Source organism: Ruditapes philippinarum, unplaced genomic scaffold, assembly GCF_026571515.1.
Source record: "Ruditapes philippinarum isolate M1 unplaced genomic scaffold, ASM2657151v2 ctg1368_1_1_1_1, whole genome shotgun sequence".
Lineage (NCBI taxonomy): Eukaryota > Metazoa > Mollusca > Bivalvia > Venerida > Veneridae > Ruditapes > Ruditapes philippinarum.
Window position 1 is genome coordinate 179,463 of NW_026861205.1, and position 23,218 is coordinate 202,680.

At 31.0% G+C, this 23,218-nt stretch overlaps 3 protein-coding genes across 4 annotated transcripts; all 3 read right to left on the reverse strand.

Moving 5' to 3' along the window:
• Positions 1-907: 907 nt before the first annotated feature.
• LOC132714866 (uncharacterized) lies at positions 908-4,988 on the reverse strand. The gene is made up of 2 exons (XM_060697785.1): positions 4,690-4,988; positions 908-4,144 (listed from the first exon to the last, which is right to left on the reverse strand). Exon 2 carries the CDS (start codon positions 4,137-4,139, stop codon positions 2,400-2,402), a length of 1,740 nt encoding a protein of 579 aa, XP_060553768.1. The 5' UTR covers positions 4,140-4,144; positions 4,690-4,988; the 3' UTR covers positions 908-2,399.
• Positions 4,989-4,995: 7 nt separating this feature from the next.
• LOC132714865 (toll-like receptor 1) lies at positions 4,996-20,267 on the reverse strand. Of its 2 annotated transcripts, none has more exons than XM_060697784.1 (2): positions 20,017-20,267; positions 4,996-12,049 (listed from the first exon to the last, which is right to left on the reverse strand). In XM_060697784.1, the coding sequence occupies exon 2, from the start codon at positions 12,042-12,044 to the stop codon at positions 9,822-9,824; it is 2,223 nt and encodes a 740-aa protein (XP_060553767.1). In that variant the 5' UTR covers positions 12,045-12,049; positions 20,017-20,267; the 3' UTR covers positions 4,996-9,821. The 2 variants fall into 2 exon arrangements, with proteins under 2 accessions (XP_060553767.1, XP_060553766.1); XM_060697783.1 differs by lacking the exon at positions 20,017-20,267 and adding an exon at positions 12,902-14,109.
• On the reverse strand, positions 14,243-17,253 carry LOC132714867 (toll-like receptor 4). The gene has a single exon (XM_060697786.1). The coding sequence runs from the start codon at positions 17,219-17,221 to the stop codon at positions 15,521-15,523; it is 1,701 nt and encodes a 566-aa protein (XP_060553769.1). The 5' UTR covers positions 17,222-17,253; the 3' UTR covers positions 14,243-15,520.
• Positions 20,268-23,218: the final 2,951 nt, after the last annotated feature.

Here is a 23,218-nt window from a genome sequence, read left to right on the forward strand (position 1 = left end):
AACAACCTAAAACTCCGAATCCATCCAAAAATTTTATGGAAGCTTGGCTTCCAGCTTTCTACAAAATTTATCTATCAAGGCTAGGATCCAAATTTATTTAGCCAATCAAATTTAATCTTACATAGCGTCAAAAAACCTTCAATTTCCACGCCATTTTTAAAAAGCAGCAAGTATTATTTTGAGCGCAAAGATATAATGATGATTAAAATGTTTGTTTTCATGAATTCTTTTCAATAAATCATATTTACACTGACTTTTGATTTAGCGACCTCACCTGTTCCTCTGTAGTAAGTTTTCGTTTGGTTAATTAACATAAGTGTACATCTGGTTCTGTGCATTTTTTCTTTTTCCTTTTTTTTCCGGTCATTTTATCCTTTCCGGTTTTTAGTGTATATATTTACTGGCCGGGATCCGGGACGGTATCCCTATATGTTTTAATAGGATCCCGGCTTATCTGAAAAACATCTTAGATTGGTCAATTTCCGGGATCATTATATTTTTAATAGGATCCCGGCTTTTCTGGCTGAATTGATTGACAACTTGTGTTTACTTTAGGACTTGTGTCTGTCACTCATTCCAATACTAAATAACATATTACAACTTAACTTCGTAAAAAGAGACATCTTTATGAATTCTACCTATCTAATATTTATTTGGTCAAGGTCAACAGGCCATACAGTAAATGTGCATAGACATATATATATATATATATATATAGGGATTTCATTCTATTTGTTTACATGCATCTTCATATATACTCATATTCCTCTTTGTTAAACTGAGAGAACTGGCTTCCATAACTTTATGTCACTTTTATTTTGATGTTCGCTGAAGTCTTTTCAGTTAACATTAACAGAACTGTCATTTTTACATTTAAGCGCACCCCTGGAAAAAAATTACGAAGCGAGTCGCTACTAGCTTTTTTAAAAGCTAACCTTGTGTATAAGTATAAAGCAATATTTTCGTCTACTTAAATGTAAAAAAAACAGTATTTCCGATGAAAATTGACAGTCATTATAAAAAAAAGATTTTTCTATTCACAAGTTATTTTTATAAGGAATTTATTAAATGATTCATATTCATATATTCCCCCGCTTATTCCGCCAGTTTTATTTCCTTCATGGTGATGTTTGGTAAACTTTAATAACAAATACGAATTGTTCATCCAAGACGAATGAAAGTATTTTCACATCCTGGTCAAAAACATATTTTGTTAGTCCTTCAATTTTAAATGTAATGATGAATTTCATTTTAATTTTTCATATAATCCTTGTATATGATAATGAAAACTTGATATTAATATTTTTTCTCTGCTTCTCATAACTCAAGATTACATTATAAATTTCTTCCAGGTATCCTAAAATGCATCTATATGTTTATAACAACTGATCTCAGATTAAGCTGCGCAACGATTGATCTTACACTAAGCTGCGCAAGGCTGTTTTTATTTTATTTTCTTGTACAGTACCCACATCATTAAAGTTAGAACTTTATGTTTAAGAACGGTCAGTTAATTTTATTGTTTAATCCGCCTATAACCCAAAGGAATTGAAAAATACTGTATCTTTTAGTTTTACATGCCACTTCATTCCCGCTAAAATGTGTAAATTAACTTATTATATTATTAATAAAAAGTTCATGTTCTTGGATGATCACTTTATTCAAAAATAAACACTGCTTGTCAGATATATTTGATAAATTGTTCAGACTGAAATTATGTTAACAAAGATTAACAAAAAAAGAGCGGTCTTCAATGAAGACATATGTTCAATCCTTTTGCTATGGGTGATTGTCTGTAATAGCCGTTTTTAATGTTTGACAACGTCAAAGTATGTTACAATGAAATTACTTTTAGTGGCTACACATGTGACAAACGTTACAATCAAGTGAAATTATACTAAAACGAAGTCTTATTTACTTCACTGTTTCCACTATATCGCAAAGATGCCAGTTTTAGAATAGAATTCGATAATTCTTTAATGTCTGGTATCATTTGTATGTCACCATGCTCTGTAACAACCAGTTTACCTCTCGTAAACTGTTGGAAGATTTTTAACATTAATGGAGACATAATCCTTGTGTCAATTTCTTCTTTGAAAATAAGTATAATAGGTTTGTTTAACTCGTAGGTTTCTCGAAGTTCCATTTCACACCACTGGCTTTGACAAAAATTCGTAGTAACAAAAAAAAGTCCAACACAACTTTCATTAATGCACCGCATTATTTCATCAACGATTGGAAATCCAAGGTTAACATGTTCATCGATCACACAAAGAACTTCTTTACTTGTCTGAATCAATTCTTGCAATGATTCTTTTGTCCGAGCTGTAACCTGTCGAATGTCTGCTTTATAATCTTCGCTAGAATAAGAAACAAAACACAAATACTTTTCCGGGATATTACCAAGTTTGAAATGTTTTATAAAATATCCCTTTTTTCTGATCCTTTCCTGTTTCCTCCTCCTGTATATCATGAAGCACATTGCTAAGGAAACCAAAGATGTTATAGATACGATTGATAAAACTGAACCAATAATTACCTTTGAACGAATGCAAGAAAACTCCGCCTCTTTTAATAACAGCGTCATCAATAGTGACGTCATCTTTATCATTAAAAGAACATGTCAAAATTTGAGTATTAGTATTTGTCGTGTAAACGAGTAACCATTTAATAAAACTTGATGTTTTACAATTACAAATGAACGGATTATTCTCAAGATATATTGTTCGATGCGTAGAGAAATCTGATACAAATGCCTTTAATGAGTTCAATTCACCGCCATCAATATAATATATGTCATTGTTTCTCAAGTTCAAAAACTGCAATTTCATCAAATGATTTAATTCGAAACTGATAGAAGGTAATTTGTTATATGACAAATCTAACATAACTAAGTTGGTGTTGTAGGTTAAAAACGCGAAAGGTAGAAATCTTAGACGGTTTCTAGAAAGAACCAATCGTCGTAAAATTGTATGGTTAATAAGCAAATGACTGAACTCTAAAGAAAATTGCATATGGTGCAATTTGTTGTTAGAAAGATTTAATACTTCAAGTGATGTAAGAGAATTTAAAAGCGAGGGAGATAAATATTCAATGTCATTTGAAGACATGTCAATAGCAGATAAAGACATATCCTCGGGCCATAGGATTGATGCATTTAGATAATTTAAGTGATTTGACCTTAAATGTAATGACCGCAAATTGACATTGCATTGTGATAAATCAATAAATGAATTGTTCGCTCTCAATGGCTTGGCTAGTACACTGTTCAGCATAAGATTTTCTACCCTCAATAGCAATTTTATTACACTGTTCGTGTCGGTACACTTATTGTCATAACTGTAATTATTTTGGAAATCATAATCTACACTCATAAATCTTATCTGTAGTAGAGACAAATCTAAAACCTTAATTTTCGGCAATAACATGTCTAGGGCAGTGTCATCGATTAACATATTAACCTGTTTAACAAACGACGTATTTGACATATCTATATCATATAAAGCCAAGGACATATTATTAACATGCAACGGACCCTTAATTAATAAATTGCATCCACTCAAGCTAAGCTTGTGTATTTTCTTTTCATGGACTTTTTTTATAAATGCATTATCAATTTTGAAAAACCGAACACCAGATGTGGCAAATTGATCTAGAAGCATAGTATCCAGGTGATTAATTGGGGAGAGTAATTTTAGAATAGCTGATGCATCGAGATAATGACATAACGATAAGTTTAATGTGTGTAACATTGATAGTCCATCAAAAACCTTTGCCACGTTGTTGAACTTGTAAGATGGAGCGTGTATCCCAAGACTTCTTAAACTCTTTAGTGAGAAAAAATTATAGTCATACAGACGGAACCGTACTCTGTGGGTAACTGTTATATCTAGGAAATCTACATAAGACCAACTGTCATGTGCAAACGTTTTATTATCGATAGTTTCATTTAAGAAGTCCCTGATAACAATGCCTGATATTTTACTAGGTACGACGAAAGGTATTCCATTTTCACATACGACATTTGAATTCTCCAGTAAACAGTCATCGTTCTTTTCAATCCCATTCACTCCTTGAGTTTCAAGTAGCATAAGGGCTAGCAAAATAAAGTGAATATATACGCAGTCCCTTTGTTTCATTTTTTCTGAAAATAAATGACTATGAGTTAAATATTGTATGACGTAAGGAACGGACTTTTTATAGTCCTATGATTATTGAATTAATTTTTGCTTTCATCATGTTAGTCTAGTTTGATAATCCTAAATGGAAAGTACTTCGCTATCCAGATTTGTCTGATTTCCATAACAGTGATTTAGTTTAAAAACAAAATAAAACGGAATTGTTTCAATATTTTCTTCGGCTGGACGGTTGTCCTTATTCATCCAAATAAAATTATTACAATGGTGTATAATTTTACATGTCAAATTTGTATATTTGTTGTCTATTCAACAATCAATTTAGAAATTCTATTTTTCAATTTCCTATTTAAACATGTTAAATAGCCGAATTCTCTAAGAGAATCCAGTATTTTACAACTAAATATAAATGAATCAACACTGATAAGATTAAATAATTCTTAAGCAAAGTATTCATCAAAAAGCGTAATTAAGGACAAAGAAAACAAGACATATAAAAATTTACAAAATTATTTAATACATAAGTAAATCCTCCTAGATTGCAATTACTTACATGGAATTTTAACGCGGTTTTAGTACTTTCCGAAATTTATAGATTTGTTAGCAATTTATATGTGTGCACTAAATATTCACATGGCGTTAAATACAACATCAATGGACACATGCTACATTAAATGAAAATACGCGATCAAACGAAAAATGAAATATTTATGTGGCAAAAACTTTATATTTGTCATATAACTTATCAAATATTGTCTAATGTAAAAAAAGGGAAGTGAACATGCTACAGACTGTTTTAAATTTATTGCTACAAATAATCAAAGTAATAAAAAACTATGATTTCAAAGTTTATACATACCCCTTAAAAGCTACAATTCGTTCATTCTATATCCAACAACACGTGAGGAATTAATGAAACGAAATAATCGGCCATTTAGTTAAAACTTCCTTGATCATTATCCGGGTGATGAATTACAAAATTCTCTTTTATTAGTAAAACATACCCGGATAATACAAGAATCAAATGTATAAAGACTGATGTGATACAGTGTTTACGCCATATAATATACATGTATAGAGTAATCTACTGAATCGATCGCTATAACTTGCTGAAATTATGTAACTTATTTAATGTCCATGTCATCCAATTAGCCAGACAGCCGGAACAGCTGGAGCAGCCGGAACACATTTTTGTCTAGGCTAGCCAGAGGTGATGAAATAAAAGATATTCAAAGATCATTGGTTTATTATATCATTTAGTATCAAATTAATTATCACCTCGATCTCTGCCTATTCAAGCTAGCCAGAATTACCGAAATTACGACTACTTATGATGAAAACAATTTCCGACGACATATTAAGAATATGTGTGTCTTCAAAAGTGTGAAGTCAGGTATATGTGTGTCCGTCGGAAATTCTCTGTTATTTTGCCCACTTTGAGCCGAAAAGCGTAACTATAACTGATCATTTCAGCGCATATCTCGCCATTTCCGGCTGGCCCCTATGAGCACTAGCCTCAATTCCACTGAATCCAATATTATTGTCTGTGTCTGCTGGTATGAATATATCCGTCGGGATAAACTCGTATTTTACCAACGTTGAGCCCACAAATCGAACTATAAATGGTCACCTCAGCTCATTTCTTGTCATTTTCGGCTTGTCCCCTGTAAGCCTAAGCCTAAATTCCATAGAACCCCACAGGTTGATTGATTAGGCGTTTAAACCGGTATCAGCTGGAATAGGTGTGAAATTAAGGAAAGAGAATAAATCAAACAAATGACCCTTTGATGCAAATTTTAATACTAGACTTCACTCAATCCTACACTCAAATAAAGAAAAATGTATACATGTATTATAATTTCAAAACGAGGTTTCATATTATGGTTGACGAGAGATTTCTGAACTTCCTGGATTGGAAAAGTGACTCATGGATTACATTAATTATTCATTGCAAAATTCACCTAAAAAGCGAAAGATTTTTCGTTCAATGCTTATAAATAACTTATCATAAAGAATCTAATTTTTTTAATATACTAAGCTAACTCAATAGTTTACAAGAATCTACGCTCACCAATAAACCCTCTGAACACTATTCGTTATGAGCAATGAATATCTAAATTAAATATATATTTCGCAAAATATATACACAAAAGCTATCACAACACAAGGAAGTGTAGACACGCAATAGTGTTTGACCTGGCACAATCAAACTAAACCCGTAACAATTTTATTTTTTCCGTATTGGTTTCACTTTGATTTGATTTTAAGGTCTTAAAACAACAATAACAAAACATAAATGCTGGTTCGAATATTCTATGATTCTTTTTAACAAAATTTTAATCGGAATAAAAAAATTATTTGTCAATGTACAACTAATCAAAATACTGAGCCTGTTTGCAATATTCTAAGAATTTTGATTTTAACAAAATTATAATCAGAATAAAAACATTTGTCAATAATTCTTTGTACAACTAATCAAAACACTAAGCCTGTTTCACGTGATTTAAAACAATTAACCTGAGTCAGAGCGTCTTTGAATATAATCTAAAATAGTTCTTTCTTTTGTTTTATTTAGTTATGAGATATGAAGTACAAATGGCACGAAACAAGACATTGTCAATTGTTAATATGAATACATCACTTGTGCTTACTTATATATTGATATCTAGTTGTGATTTATGTATAAGTATAAAACAGTATTTTGGTATGCTGAACTGCGTGTATCTAGAAAATTAGAAGTTTATAAAGAATTAAAACTGATTTTGGTTATGAAAAATATCTTAGTATTATAACAAATGATAAACAATAGAAAATCCCTTTCAAGATTTAGATTTTTGGCTCATAGATTAGCTATAGAGGAAGGTCGCTTCAGAAATATAGATAGAAACAATATATTATGTTATATGAAAGTGGTTGAAAATGAGTATCATCTGTTATTGATATGTCCATATTATTCTGATTTAAGAGCAGTTTATTTACCAAGATACTTTTATACTTGGCCAAATATAAACAAATTTAAAAGTATAATGACTGCTTCTTCTAAAAACGTTATATATGATAAAATTAGATAAATTATATATTCACTTATCATTTGATAAAAAGAAATACTGTCTAGTTTTCTGTTAATATTTTTTTATTATTTACAAACAATATTAATCTGAAAATCAATATTGTTTTTTTTTTTTTTTTTTTTTTGTGTTCACTGTTATTTGCCTGTAATTATATAGCTATGTTAAATCCATCAACATACTTTTCTGTACTTGAATATTATGTATGTTTTGTACATGTATTTATTACAAAATTTGTATTTGTATATGCAATGTTTTATGTTAAATTATAAACTGCCATTCATATAACTTGGCGATGAACGTGTAAAATGTTTATGCCAATAAACTATTTGACTTGACTTTGACTTTTGTCTGTTTAAATGTGTTTCCGATGAAAATTAACATTCATTATAAAAAAAAAGATTTTTCTATACACATATTTAATTTATTTTTATGAGTAATTTATGAAATGATTCTAAAACAAAAGCTATGATTTTTTAACGTGGCAGACATACGACATTTGATTTTTACATTGACAACACTCTAATTGAAATAGTTCCCTCTTTTAAATATCTAGGAATAACTTTGTTTAAAAATGGTAACTGGTTTCGCAACCAAAAAAGTGTTTCGCAACATGCTTCATTTTCTTTATTTAATTTATTTAAAATACTTCATTACGCCGAATTTTCAATGTCCCAAAAGCTTTCGTTATTTGATACTCTTGGTGGTTCAGTTCTTAACTTTGGTTCACAAATATGGGGCAGTCATAAAGCACCAGATATAGGAGCTGTACATACAAAATTTTTAAGACGGGTTCGTTCTTTGTGTCAAAAAGCCAACCAATTTATGTGACTATATGGTGAAACTTGACGATTACCGATGGAATGTAATAGAAAAATAAATATGCTTAAGTATTGGGTTCACATATTAAAACAAGATCAAATTCGCTTATTAAACAAACATTTCTCATGCTGAAAAATCATACAGATAATAGAAATAATTTCTCTCAAAATTGGGCAACTCAAATCAAAATGATATAAGATAGTCACGGTTTCAGTTAAATTACGCATTGTCAGTTTGATATAGATATTCCGTTTGAAGAGATTAAGTTAAGAGTTATTGATACTTACAAACAAAATTGATATTGTGAAATAAATAATTCGAGTCGCTTACATTTTTATTCAATACATAAACACGATTTTATGTTGCAGAAATATTTTTCAGATGTTTGTGAACAAAAATTTAGAGTAGCTTTAACTAAATACAGAATATCACCACATAATTTGCATATTGAAACTGGAAGACATGACGACACACCCAGGCAAAGTCGACTATGTACCTTTTGCAATTCTAATCAAATTGAGGACGAATATCATTTCTTGTTGGTCTACCCTTACTATATAGATATAAGAATAAAATATTTGCCAAGTTATTATTGGCATTGGTCAACAATCACAATGTTTGAAAGTATCTTATCATATAATTCTAGAAAAATGACTCAAAATTCATCAATATGTTTAAACTTTGCCTTTAAAAGAGGAGATAATTAACATTTTTTCTCTTAATTTATGTAGAAATCTTTATGTTTTTCATCACACAAAAAAAAATCAAATCAAGATTTATATTTTTGTCATATAACAAATTTCTCTCCGCTAACACAGATTTCATAACATTTTGTTTTGCATATTGTTGCTAATACCTACGATACCTGTCTATTATTATGCTAGAAACGTTGTTATAATGTTTAAAGCAAATAAACTGTATTATTTATTCGTATATCCCCCGCTTATTCCGCCAGTTTGATTTCATTCATGATGATGATTGGTAAACTTCAATAACAAATACGAACTGTTCATCCAAATCGAATGAAAGTATTTTCACATCCTCCTTTCGATTCAGTCACATTTTATTCTTACCTTCCTTGAAATAAACACTTTTTTTCAAAATAGCGTTGGAATAATATGGTCTAAAATGTCTTTTCGCTTTATTGGTGTAAAAAAAAAACAGAATAAGGTTTGCTATGGTGTAATTTTTCCAAATCTTTGAAATGTTTGTTTTGATGGTTTAAACAAGCATCATTCATATGTTTTGTTTATAATAAAAATTAAAAAAAAATATCATCGCCATTTAACGTTAATTGTCCAGCTTATTTCATTTGCTCAAGTTTTTGTATTTTATGAGAAATTCGTCTGAAATTGAGGCTTCTGGTGTGGAAATCAGATTTTAATATAAGCTAAAGATAAAAATGAAATTACGCCACTCGTGCAAATACTGTTTTCAAAGCTCACTCGGTGAAAATGAATTTCATCTTACAAACAAACAAACATATATCTTCTATCTTGCTATATTTTATTATAGAGGTATATTAATTAACAGAAGTAAATTCTCATTAACAAAAGCCGCAAATGAGGATAGCCAAATTGTATGAAATTAAGATAAGCAACAGGATTTTGCTCACCTAAATAAATTTGAATTGTTAGAAATAAACGTTAATACATGTATGTTTAATTATAACAGTAACAATATCGTATATTTGATCAAACTTATCATTCAAATACATGTATATAGAGAAAATAAGATTTATAGGGGTAGTATGATTTACCATATTTGTTCTCCTTTGAAAAAATACGTTCTTTTATTACAAAAATTCTTTACAATACGCAGATGACGCTAGCATTACAATGGACTTTGATAATTGGTTAAAATTCGGTATCATTTGTATCTGCCCATCTCTAAAATCAATCTTAGCTCGGGTATATTGTCTAAAGATTTTTAACATTAATGGAGACATAATGCAAGTGTCGATTTCTTCTTTAAATATCAGAATAATTGGTTTGTGTAATTCGTATGTTTCTCGAAGTTCCATTTCACACCATTGACTCTGGCAAAAATTGGTTGTCACAAAGAAAAGTCCAACACAGCTTTCTGAAATACATTTCATTATTTCATCAACGATTGGAATTCCGAGATTAAAATCTTCATTGCCAACACAAAGAAGTTCTTTGTTAGTCTGAATAAATTCCTGTAAAGACTCTTTTATTAAAGCACAAACTTGCTTGATATCTGCTTCATTATCTTCGCTAGAATAAGATACAAAACACAAATACTTTTCCGGAACATTACCACGTTTGAAATCATCAATAAAAGTGTCCCTTCGTCTCCCTTTTTTCTTCTGTCTCTTTCTGTAGTACATAAAACCAGTCCCGATGGAAACAACAGTTATTAAGAATACCACTGTTGAAACTGAAGCTATGATTACTTTTGAACGAATACAAGAAAATTCCGTCTTTTTGATCACAGTCTCATTGATGACAACATCATCTTTCTCATTCAAAGAACAAGTCAGACTTTGATTGAAAGTATTTGTCATGTAAACTAGTAACCATTTAATAAAACTTGATGATTTACAATTACAAATCAACGGATTATTCTCAAGATATATTTTTCGATGCGTTGAGAAATCTGTTACAAATGCCTTTAATGAGTTCAATTCACCACCATCAATATAATATACGTCATTGTTTCTCAAGTCCAAATACTGCAATTTCATCAACTGTTTTAATTCGAAACTGATAGAAGGTAATTTGTTATATGACAAATCTAACATAACTAAGTTGGTGTTGTAGGACAAAAACGCGAAAGGTAGAAATCTTAGACGGTTTCTAGAAAGAACCAATCGTTGTAAAATTGTATGGTTAATAAACAAATGACTAAACTCTAAAGAAAATTGCATATGGTGCAATTCGTTGTTTGAGAGATTTAATACTTTAAGTGATGTTACAGAATTTAAAAGCCAGGGAGATAAATATTCAATGTCATTTGAAGACATGTCAATAGCAGATAGAGACATATCCTCGGGCCATAGGATTGATACATTTAAATAATGTAAGTGATTTGACCTTAAATGTAATGACCGCAAATCGACATTGCATTGTGATAAGTCAATAAACGAATTGTTCGCGCTCAATGGTTTTGGCAGTACACTGTTCAGCATAAAATTTTCAACCCTCAATAGAAATTTTAAGAAACCGTTCGTGTCGGTACACTTATTGTCATAACTGTAATTATTTAGGAAATCGTAATCTACACTCATAAATCTTATCTGTAGTAGAGACAAATCTAAAACTTTAATTTTCGGCAATAAAATGTCTAAGGTAGTGCTATTGATTAACATATTAACCTGTTTAACAAACGACGTATTTGACATATCTATATCATATAAAACGATCATGGACATATTATTAACATGCAACGGATCCTTAAATAATAAATTGCATCCACTCAAGCTAAGCTTGTGTATTTTCTTTTCATTGATTGTTTTTATAAATGCATTATCAATTTTGAAAAACCGATCACCAGATGTGGCAACTTGATCAAGAAGCAGAGTATCTAGGTGATTAATTGGGGAGAGTAATGTTAGAATAGCTGATGTATCGAGATAACGACATAACGATAAGTTTAATGTGTGTAACATTGATAATCCTTCAAAAACCTTTGCCTCGTGATCGAACTTGTAAAATGGAGAGTGTACCCCAAGATGTCTCAAACTCTTTAGTGAGAAAAAATTATAGGCATGAAGACCGAACCCTACTCTGTGGTTAACTGTTATATCTAGGAAATCTACATAAGACCAACTGTCATGTGAAAACGTTTTATTATCGATAGTATTATTTAAGTAGTCCCTGATCACAATGCCTGATATTTTACTAGGTACGATGAATGGTATTCTATTTTCACATACGACAATTGAATTCTCCAGTAAACAGTCATCGTTCTTTTCCATCCGAATCAATCCTTGAGTTTCAAGTAGCATAAGGGCTAGCAAAATAAAGTGAACATAAACGCAGTCCCTTTTTGTCATTGTTTCTGAAAATAAATGACTATGAGTTAAAGTTGTATGATGTAAGGTACAGACTTTTTATAGTCATATAATTATCGAATTATTTTTTACGTTCATCATGTAAGTCTAGTTTCTTAATCCTGAAGGAAGGTACTTCACTATCCAGATTTGTCTGATTTCCATAACAGTGATTTAGTTTAAAAACAAAATTAAACAGATTTTTTTTCAATAATTTCTTCGGCTGAACGGTTGTTCTTATAAATCCCAGTTAAATTATTACAATGGTGTATTATTGTACAAGTCAAATTTGTATATCAGTTGTCAATTCAACAATCAATTTAGAAATTCTATTTTTCAATTTCCTATTTAAACATGTTAAATAGCCGAATTCTCTAAGCGAATCAAGTATTTTACAACTAAATATAAATGAATCAACACTGATAAGATTGAATAATTCTAAAGCAAAGTATTCATCAAAAAGCGTAATTAAGGTCAAAGGAAACAAGACATATAAAAATTTACAAAATTGTTTAATACATAAGTAAATCCTCCTAGATTGCAATTACTTACATGGAATTTTAACGTGGTTTTAGTACTTTTCGAAATTTATAGATTTGTTAGCAATTTATATGTGTGTATTTAATATTCACATGGCGTTATATACAACATCAATGGACACATACTACCTTGAATGAAAATACGCGATCAAACGAAAAATGAAATATTTATGTGGCAAAAAACTTAATATATACGTCATATAACTTATCAAATATTGTCTTATTTTAAAAAGGGTTGGGAACATGCTGCAGACTGTTTTAAAGTTATTGCTACAAATAATTAAAGTAGTAAAAAACTATGATTTCAAAGTTTAAACATACCCCTTAAAAGCTACAATCCGTTAATTCTATATCCAACAACGCGTGAGAAATTAATGAAACGTTATAATCGGCCATTTAGTTAAAAACTTCCTTGATCGTTATCCGGGTGTTGAATTACAAAATTCGCTTTTGATAGTAAAACATACCCGGATAATACAATAATCAAATGTATAAAGACTGATGTGATACAGTGTTTAGGTCATATAGCTTTTTGAGGTCTGCACAGGACAATTGCACCGATTAACACTTTACACGTGGCACGAGACAATTCCACCACAATGTGCAAACTGACAATTAAAGATGTTAAAACAAAATTAATAAATATAAAATATTTGTGTTTCACATCATGGCAAAGTGAATAAAATCTGATTAAATATCTACATACGCTATATAAAAAATCATATTTTAGAAATATCAAAAGGATACATGAAATATGATTATTTTTTTAAGTAAAACTATATAAGAAATAAGTGTTTAATGAAGTTTTTAGATAAGATAAGACTCACATTACGAAATTCCGTCCACGTAAATGTGTGACAAAACGTTTTTTATTTATCCGTTCCAGGGAAAATAAGGAACTCATTTTATAACTATAAAAAAGATAAAAGATATATAGCGTAATCTACCGAATCGATCGCTTAACTTGCTGAAATTATGTAAATTATTTGATGTCCATGAAGTTAGCCAGACAGCCGGAACAGCTGGAGCAGCCGGAACACATTTTTGTCTGGTTCGGCTACCCTGGCTAGCCAGAGGTGATAAAGTAAAGATATTCAAAAGATCATTGGTTTATTATATCATTTGGTATCATATTAATTATCACCTCGATCTCTGGCTATTCAGGCTAGCCAGAATTACCGAAATTAAGACTACTTATGATAAAAACAATCTCCGACGACATATTAAGAATATGTGTGTCTTCAATGGTGTGTACGCAGGTACAGGTACGTGTCCGGCGGAAATTCTCTGGTATTTTGCCCACTTTGAGCCGAAAACGTACTATAAATGATCATTCCAGCTCATATCTCGCCATATCCGGCCGGTCCCATGAGCACCAGCCTCAATTCCACTAAATTCAATATAATTGGATAGTTAGGGGATCTGACCCTGTGTCCGCTGGTATAGATATATCCGTCGGGAATAATCTCGTATTTTACAGACGTTGAGCCCACAAATCGAACTATAAATTGTCACTTCAGCTCATTTCTTGTCATTTCCGGCTTGCCCCCTGTGAGCCTAAGCCTCAATTCCATAGAACCCCTGAGGTTGATTGATTAGGCGTTTAAACGGATATCAGCTGGAATATGTGTGAAATTAAGGAAAGAGAATAAATCAAACAAATGACCCTTTGATGCAAATTTTAATACTAGACTTCTCTCAATCCTACACTCAAATAAAGAAAAATGTATACATGTATTATAATTTCAATACGAGGTTTCATATTATGGTTGACGATAGATTTCTGAACTTCCTGGATTGGAAAAGTGACTCATGGGTTACATTAATTATTCATTGCAAAATTCACCTAAAAAGCGAAAGATTTTTCGTTCAATACTTATAAATTACTTATCATAAAGAATCTTATTCGATTCGTTGATTATACTTTGCTAATTTACAATTATCTACGCTCACCGATAAACCTTCTGAACACTAATCGGAATGAGCAATGAATATATAAAGTAAATATATATTTAGCAAAATATATACACAAAAGTTATCACAACACAAGGAAGTGTAGATTCGCAACAGTGTCTGGCCTGGCCCAATCAAACTAAACCCGTAACAATTTCAATTTTTCCGTATTGGTTTCACTTTGATTTCATTTTAATGTCTCAAAACAACAACAACAAAACATAAATGCTGGTTCGAATATTCTATGAATTTTGATTTCAACAAAATTATAAATCAGAATAAAATTTTGTTAGTCCTTCAATTTTAAATGTTATGAAATTTTAAATGTAATGATGAATTTCAATTTATTTTTTCATAAAATCTTTGTATATGATAATGAAAACTTGATATTAATATTTTTTCTCTGCTTCTCATAACACAAGATTACATTATAAATTTCTTCCAGGTATCCTAAAATGCATCTAAATTTTTATAACAACTGATCTTAGATAAAGTTGCGCAACGATTGATCTTACATAAAGTTGCGAAATGTTGTTTTTATTTTATAAACATGCACAGAACCCACATCATTTAAGTTAGTTATATATAAAGTGTCTGTTTAATAACGTTCAGTTAATGTTATTGTTTAATCCGCCTATAAACCAAAGGAATTGAAAAATACTGTATCTTTTAGTTTTACATGCCACTTTATTCCCGCTAAAATGTGTAAATTAACTTATTATATTATTAATAAAAAGTTCATGTTCTTGGATGATCACTTTATTCAACAATAAACACTGGTTGTCATATATATTCAATTATGATATTAATTGTTCAGACTGAAATTATGTAATCAAAGATTAACAAAAAAAGAGCGGTGTTCAATGAAGACATACGTTCAATCCTTTCGCTATGGATGATTGTCTGTAATAGCCGTAAAGTATGTTACAATGAGATTACTTTTAGTAGCTACACATGTGACAAACGTTACAATCAAGTGAAATTATACTAAAACGAAGTCTTATTTACTTCAATGTTTCCATTATATCGTAAAGATGCCAGTTTTAGAATAGAATTCGATAATTCTTGAATATCTGGTATCATTTGTATGTCACCATGCTCTGTAACAACCAGTTTACCTCTCGTAAACTGTTGGAAGATTTTTAACATTAATGGAGACATAATCCTTGTGTCAATTTCTTCTTTGAAAATAAGTATAATAGGTTTGTTTAACTCGTAGGTTTCTCGAAGTTCCATTTCACACCACTGGCTTTGACAAAAATTCGTAGTAACAAAAAAAAGTCCAACACAACTTTCTTTAATGCACCGCATTATTTCATCAACGATTGGAAATCCAAGGTTAACATGTTCATCGATCACACAAAGAACTTCTTTACTTGTCTGAATCAATTCTTGCAATGATTCTTTTGTCCGAGCTGTAACCTGTCGAATGTCTGCTTTATAATCTTCGCTAGAATAAGAAACAAAACACAAATACTTTTCCGGGACATTACCAAGTTTGAAATTTGTTATAAAATATCCTCTTTTCCTCATCCTTTCCTGTTTCCTCCTCTTGTATATTATGAAGCAAATTGCTAAAGAAACCAAAGTTATTATAGATACGACCGTTAAAACTGAAGCAATAATTACCTTTGAACGAATGCAAGAAAACTCCGCCTCTTTAATAACAGCGTCATCAATAAGGACGTCATCTTTATCATTCAAAGAACATGTCAAAATTTGAGTATAATTATTTGTCATGTAAACGTGTAACCATTTAATAAAACGTGATGATTTACAATTACAAATGAAACGATTATGCTCAAAATATATAACACGCGGTTGTGAAGAAGACTCAGCTACAAACGCATTTAATGAATTCAATTCCTTACCGTCTATATGATAAATTTCATTATTTCGTAGATTCAGAAATTGTAATTGCAGAAGATTTTTCAGATTGAAACTGATAGAAGTAAGTTTGTTATGAGACAAATCTAACGTTGTTAAGTGGAGATTATAAGAAAATATTGTTAACGGGAGTAGCTTTATACTGTTCCTAGAAATATCTAAATGTCTTAATTTTTTGTGTTTCGTAAACAGATATCTAAACTCGATCAAAGAGTCCATTAAATGCAACTGGTTGTCTGAAAGGTTTAATATTTCTAACGACGTTGCAGACCCTAAAAACGATGGAGATAAATATTCTATGTCATTTGAAGACAGATCAACGTTAATTAAAGGTGTATTCTTGGGCCAAAGTATTGTTACATTCAAATAATGTAAATGATTTGACCTTATTTGTAGTGATTGCGTATTTATTTGACATTTTGACAGATTAATAAATGAGCCGTTAACTTGAACAGATCTTGACAATATCCGATTGATTTTCAGGTCTGTAATTTTGAAAAGAAATCTTATGAGGAGCTGGCTTTCATTGCAGCCGTAGTAATTTGTTGTTTTCTGTAGAAATTCGTAATTTATATCCAAGAGCCTAGTTTGTAAGAGAGATGCATCTAAATTATTCAGAGAAGGAAACAATTTATTCATGAGAACACCATTTAATGATATATTACCTTGTGTTATGAAAGTCGTGTTTGAAATGTCTAAATCATACAAGTCAATAAGTTGATATGAAATATTAATTGGTCCGTTAAACGACAAATTACAACCACTAAAACTCAATCTACGAATTCTTTTTTGGATGATCATTTCAATAAATGCATTATCAAAAATTACGTAACGATAACCATATGATGCCACTTGATTGAGAATCAATGTGTCTAAATAATTAAGCATGTTCAACATCTTCCTAACATCTGAGGTACCAAGGTAATGACATGATGATAGGTTCAAGGTATGCAGTCTTGAAAATCCTCCCAAAACATTAGCATGATTGTCGTCCAATTGGAAACTAGGAGAGTGAATTCCCAAACTCTGCAAACTCACGAGAGAAATAAAACTGTTGTCATTAAGACGGAATGTCTTTTTATTGTTGACTGTTATATCGAAAAAATCAATAGAAGACCAACTTTCATGTGCGAACGCTTCTTTGCTTATAGTTGCGTTTAAGAAATCTTTGATAATTACACCTGAAATGTTCCTTGGTATGTCAATAGGTATAGTATGTTCACATACGATGGTGGACTGTTCTGTTGTACAATCATCTTCATGTGTTTTTTCTATGCTTCCACTGACTTCAAAAATGACAGCAATAGTCAACACTATGTATCTAGAATAGTCAAAAGATTGTTTCATGCTGCCTGAAAATAAATATCATATACAAAATGTGCAAATTAAGATTATCAATATGGCTTTTACAATTATCGCTTTGAGATTCAAATCATTGATGTATGCAATATACTGATGTATTATATATTTGAACAATATTGTTGGTAACTGAAACTAAATTATAGTATTTATGTTTACATCAGTCACATTAATAATTTATGAATTAAAGTGTTTTTCATAGAAACAGCTTTCAGATCAATCTATAAAATTAACATATTTCTATATATTATTTTAAAACAGAAAAAAATTTAGGACAATATTAAGGGTGGACGAAGAAACTTCCAATAATATAAAAAAAATGTTGGTTATCTCATTATAATAAGGTGTCAATTCTTTTTTTTTTCTTTTTTTTCTTGAATATGATGAATTGATAAATATTTTCAAATGAAAATAGGTATTTGGACGCTCCTGGAAATATTCAGGATAACGATACTGGATCGATATATATGAAAATGTTATAAATCTCCGCATGATACTAAAAGTAATATCATGCTCATTTTTGTCATTGTCAAGTTAAACTTAACTGACTATATATTTCATGACTGTTATAATGGTAATTGACTAACAGTTGATACTAGAAAATGTTTAGAATAAAATATAAATCCGTCTGAAATTTAAAATGAATGCCCCACTCTTTTTACAAATTGAACGTCACAGGTAAATTCTGGAAGATATTTATAGAAGTTTTCTTCGGCCATGTCAGTTATTTTATTTTGATTGTCACCTATTCTCTCAATATATACCCTTAGATGACATTATGTCAAATAAAGTGATAGTCGGCTTGCTTTTACAGGGAAGAACGAAAATGCAAGGATTTTCATTGGTCATTTTAAAATAGCAAACTGAAATCCGAGAATTGCATTGGCCAGTCTAAAATTCGTATTGTGTAAAGGAGCTTTCTCAAAAGTATATACGTCAAAAGTATAAAATAATATACAGGAGTATCGGAAACACACTATATAATTCAATTTCTCCGATATTTGAGACCTGTGAACCTCCTCCCAATTAGTATTTTATACTGCTTTAAACATCTTCATTGGTTCTTATTTACCGAGTTAAAAATGACGAAACGGCAAATATTGTCCGCGATCTCGGAAAATGTGCATACCGAAAGAGAACAATGCAAGTAAAAGTTTTACCTCGACCGAGTATCTTTTTAAAGATATTTCTTGCCTTGTTTAATTTTATTTATTTATATATTCTTATTTATTTATTGTTTCACTTTGTTGTTGTTGTTGTTGTTGTTGTTGCTTTTCCATCTTTATTTAAACGAAGCGTTACTTTTTCCGGAAATCAAACGAAAAAAAATAGACAAGGGGTACATGTACTTAGTTTTAATTTTTTTTAAGCGAAATTATAATTCAGTACTGTGAGGTGAAACGAGATACATCTTAATTAACCGCTGTCATGAAATATATAATACATCATTCCGGGGCAGTTTTTTTACTACACCGTGTATTGGCGTTTGCATTTAACAAATAAACTCAACAGCAATTATGTACATATATATTTATGACTGATATTGTACATTGATGTAAATTGATATCCTAAATCCTTTCCGAAGCACCAACTGGTTTATCAAGAAAGAGGCACAATTATTTCAACACATAAAAAAACAGCATAGGAGACTATGATATAAGAATATGACAAATACACCCGTGTTTATCTAACAAAGTAAAGCACACACACACGCGCACACATGACGTAGTGGATATTAAACAAATTGATATCCTTAACGACGTTTTAGGTAAATATCCAGTACTTCAAATACGATATACGCTGTGTTAACGAGCATTGTATATAAAAATGTATGTTTATACAGAAAACAGATAGACAAATTATCATGTATTAATCATCTAATTATATTTTAATACCACTTCAGTTCAGTTGAAATTGACACACAGAGTTTCATTACTAATGTAACCAAAGCTATAAATTTAATGCTGAAACGAAATGTTGTGATAAATAAATACTTGACTTTTTTCTTGTACAATAAATAATTATTTAAATAACAAAAAGGATAGAAAAACCATTTTGTAACGCTATGCTTTTTCTTGTTTTAATAAATTGCACTTGTGATATAAAACAGTTCGTCGTTTAATCAAGTTTGATTCATTATCATTTTAATAATGAAAACAAATTCGATGAAAGTAAATATTCAAATCTACATACTTAAAATCAACATGGAAGAATATAAAAAGGAAATTTGCTTGTACCTTTTTTTTACGAATAATCCGTACTTGTAATTCTATCAAACGCCGTTCAGTAATAAAATTATTCAAAAAATATCTATCATTTCGTTATTTTATTGAGAAGAGATCTGTTTGTATAACTCTTTTGCTAATTTAATGAATCGTGTGCTGCTTTTTGTATGTTAACGTTTCACCTGGATACACTCAACTGCTTTCCACTTGAGGGTGCACGCTAAGTTTAATTATAAGGATATCACGCCGACTGCCGGTACAGACGGAAATATGTAGCTCAAGGGTAAGTACCAAGTTACCGCTAAACAGTTACCCGAGATATCTAGATATTCCGCTCTGTACCGGCTGCCGTTGTCTTTTTTCTTGGATGTAACATCTTAATATTTTTAATAGAAATTACTTGTACGAAAACTAATGTTTTTATCTAGCACTTTTTTTCTTATAGTAGCGTATGAATTTACAACTTTATTTATTATGGCAGAATGACGACATCCACAGAACGCAATTTATTTATAAAATGACTTGTCTCACACGGAATGTTAAATAGGCTTTTCTAGTACCAGTCTACACCATCATGATTACAATAGCAGCAACGATAGATGCATTAATATGATAGGAAAAATAGCAGCAGTCGTAGGTCCACGGATATTGAAGGAAAATATCAGCAACGGTAGATACATGAATAAGAAAGAAAAATAGCAGCATCGTTAGATACATCAATATGCTAGGTAAAATGACAGCAAAGGCAGAATTGTCGATATTATAGGAAAATAACAGCAACGGTAGATACATCAATATGATAGGGGACAATAGCAGCAAATGAAGATGCGTCAATATGATAGGAGAATAGCAGCAACTGTATATACAACAATATGGGGTACATAGCCAGCGCAATAGGCTGGTCCATACAATAAAAATTAAAATAAAAGCTAACTGTAATCTACTGGTGGCAAAAGCTAATTGTTCTCTCCTGGTGGCAACAGCTAACTGCATTCTACTAGTGGAAAAAGCTAACTACACGCTACTGGTGACAAAAGCTAACTGCACTCTACTGGTAGGAAAAGCTAACTGTACTCTACAGGCTTGCCACTAAGGATGTTGCCTTCTATATCCTAAAGTTTTCATGTTAAAGATGGCTGGACATTAAGTAGTAAATAAAATTGCATACATTCTTCATACTGATGGTCTTTTTTTGCAATGCATGGTCTTTTGCCAGACTTTGTAGCAAAAATATTATTTTGTGTTTTTGTTTTGGCTCATAAAAATGAACACACACTTCGTCACTAGTGACGAAATTTGCAAATGACCGTGCATTGTATTTTTGATACTACTTAGCGTATTGCAATAACTTTCGAGATGATTTAAATTTGAACACTCCTCGCTAATGTAAACATGAACCTAGTGTCTTTATAAATAAAATACAGTCGACTCCACTTATAACGAACTTGCTCGACACAATGTTTTCGGACCCAGACAAAAAAGAATAAATACGTGTTAGCCAACGAGGTTGGAGTACTTACAGCAAACATAACTAAGAAGAAGTGCTGACAAAGCAGTCATCATCGGCGTAACTTTAATTTCAATCTGCCAAAATATACCGACATTGAAGATGATACCGTTGTCCCTAATGATACATAATTGCTTTTGGAAATCAGATAGGTTATCAAACACAAAGAATAACCTTGATTACCTTGTCGTAAACTTGAAGAAAAAAAACAATACCACCTCAAATAACAAACTAAAATTAAATAGTTTAGCGATACACTTACAGTACAGTACTATCGTGTATTTAGGTAAAACTAAAAGAGAAACTGTACGAAAATAGAAATGGTCTGATATTGCTAGACTTTGAAAGTATGCAATATAAATTTCAAGTTTTAGTTTAGAAATTAATCATGTTACTAGTAATACTTTCAAAATAGACTTTCATCTAGTATGTGAATATACTTCTTTTAGTAACATGTTTATATGAAAAAGATCAACCCTATGTCTAGAAACATCTCAGGTGACTTGCATTATCATCAGAAATCCATGTTAATTGATCTATATTAATTTTGGGCAATTTGACCGTATGTCATGTATGTAATCAATACTTTTTATTATGATTTAAAGATTACATTCAAATGACAGTTTAATGTCTCAATAGTGGATGAAAGTACGCAAAGAATAAATTAAAAAAAATAATAGAGTGATCTTGATCTTTGGTCAAACTGTTGGCAACTCTCAGAGCATTTCTGTCATCAGAGCAGCCACAAAAATACATTTGAGCCGCGTCATGACAAAACCAACATAATGGGTTTGCGACCAGCATGGATCCAGACCAGCCTGCGCATCCGCGCTGATCGCAAACCCATTATGTTGGTTTTGTCATGACGCGGATATTTCTCCCTACAACAGCAGCATTTTCTCTTCGACCGTGCTAGTTTATGCGCCTGTAATATTCTCAAGAAAAGATACACCAGGTTGATATTTGGCAAACGTAACGCTAAGTATTGGACATGTATGTGATTAACACGAATTACAGTTACTAATTTCAAACTGGAGTTAATTTGAACATTTTCACGGATTTTTACGAAGTTGTCATTTTAAACCAGTCCAAATTTTTTTTGAATATGGAAGTTAGTACAAATTACTTGATACATTCTCCAGTCAATGGGCGAAAAGTCTAGCAATAAATTTGAATCAAATACACCAACTAAGTTTATTCCCTACCGGAAGCAATCAGTAAATTTAGATTATCTTCATCACTCCAGCAATCTGTCGTCTGGCACCGGTAATAAGGTGTAAATTAATTTCTTTGTTCTTTAAAAGGAATCATGAACGCGCTCAGACTTAAGTGAAAGTCTGATTCACCATGTCAGTCCGTACTGTTGAGAACCTGTCGGAATATAAATTCTAAAGTAAGTATGAAATTATATTCCTTCTTATTTTTAAGACTCCGGCAAGCATCCCTACTCCTAAGGACTTCCATGATATTTTGACATGATTGAAGATACTGTTCCAGATATATGAGCCGCGTCATGACAAACCAACATAATGGGTTTGCGACCAGTAAGAAATCCAGACCAGCCTGCGCATCCGCGCAGTCTGATCAGGATCCATCATGTTCACTTACAAACCCTATAACAAGAAGAGATACTGATAGCGAACAGCATGGATCCTGATCAGATTGCGCGGATGCGCAGGCTGGTCTGGATCCATGCTGGTCGCAAAC

What these genes read in the sequence shown, in the direction of transcription:
- LOC132714866 (XM_060697785.1), bottom strand. Translation starts at nt 4,139, where the DNA reads ATGAAACAAAGGGACTGCGTATATATTCACTTTATTTTGCTAGCCCTT.
- LOC132714865 (XM_060697784.1), bottom strand. Translation starts at nt 12,044, where the DNA reads ATGACAAAAAGGGACTGCGTTTATGTTCACTTTATTTTGCTAGCCCTT.
- LOC132714867 (XM_060697786.1), bottom strand. Translation starts at nt 17,221, where the DNA reads ATGATCATCCAAAAAAGAATTCGTAGATTGAGTTTTAGTGGTTGTAAT.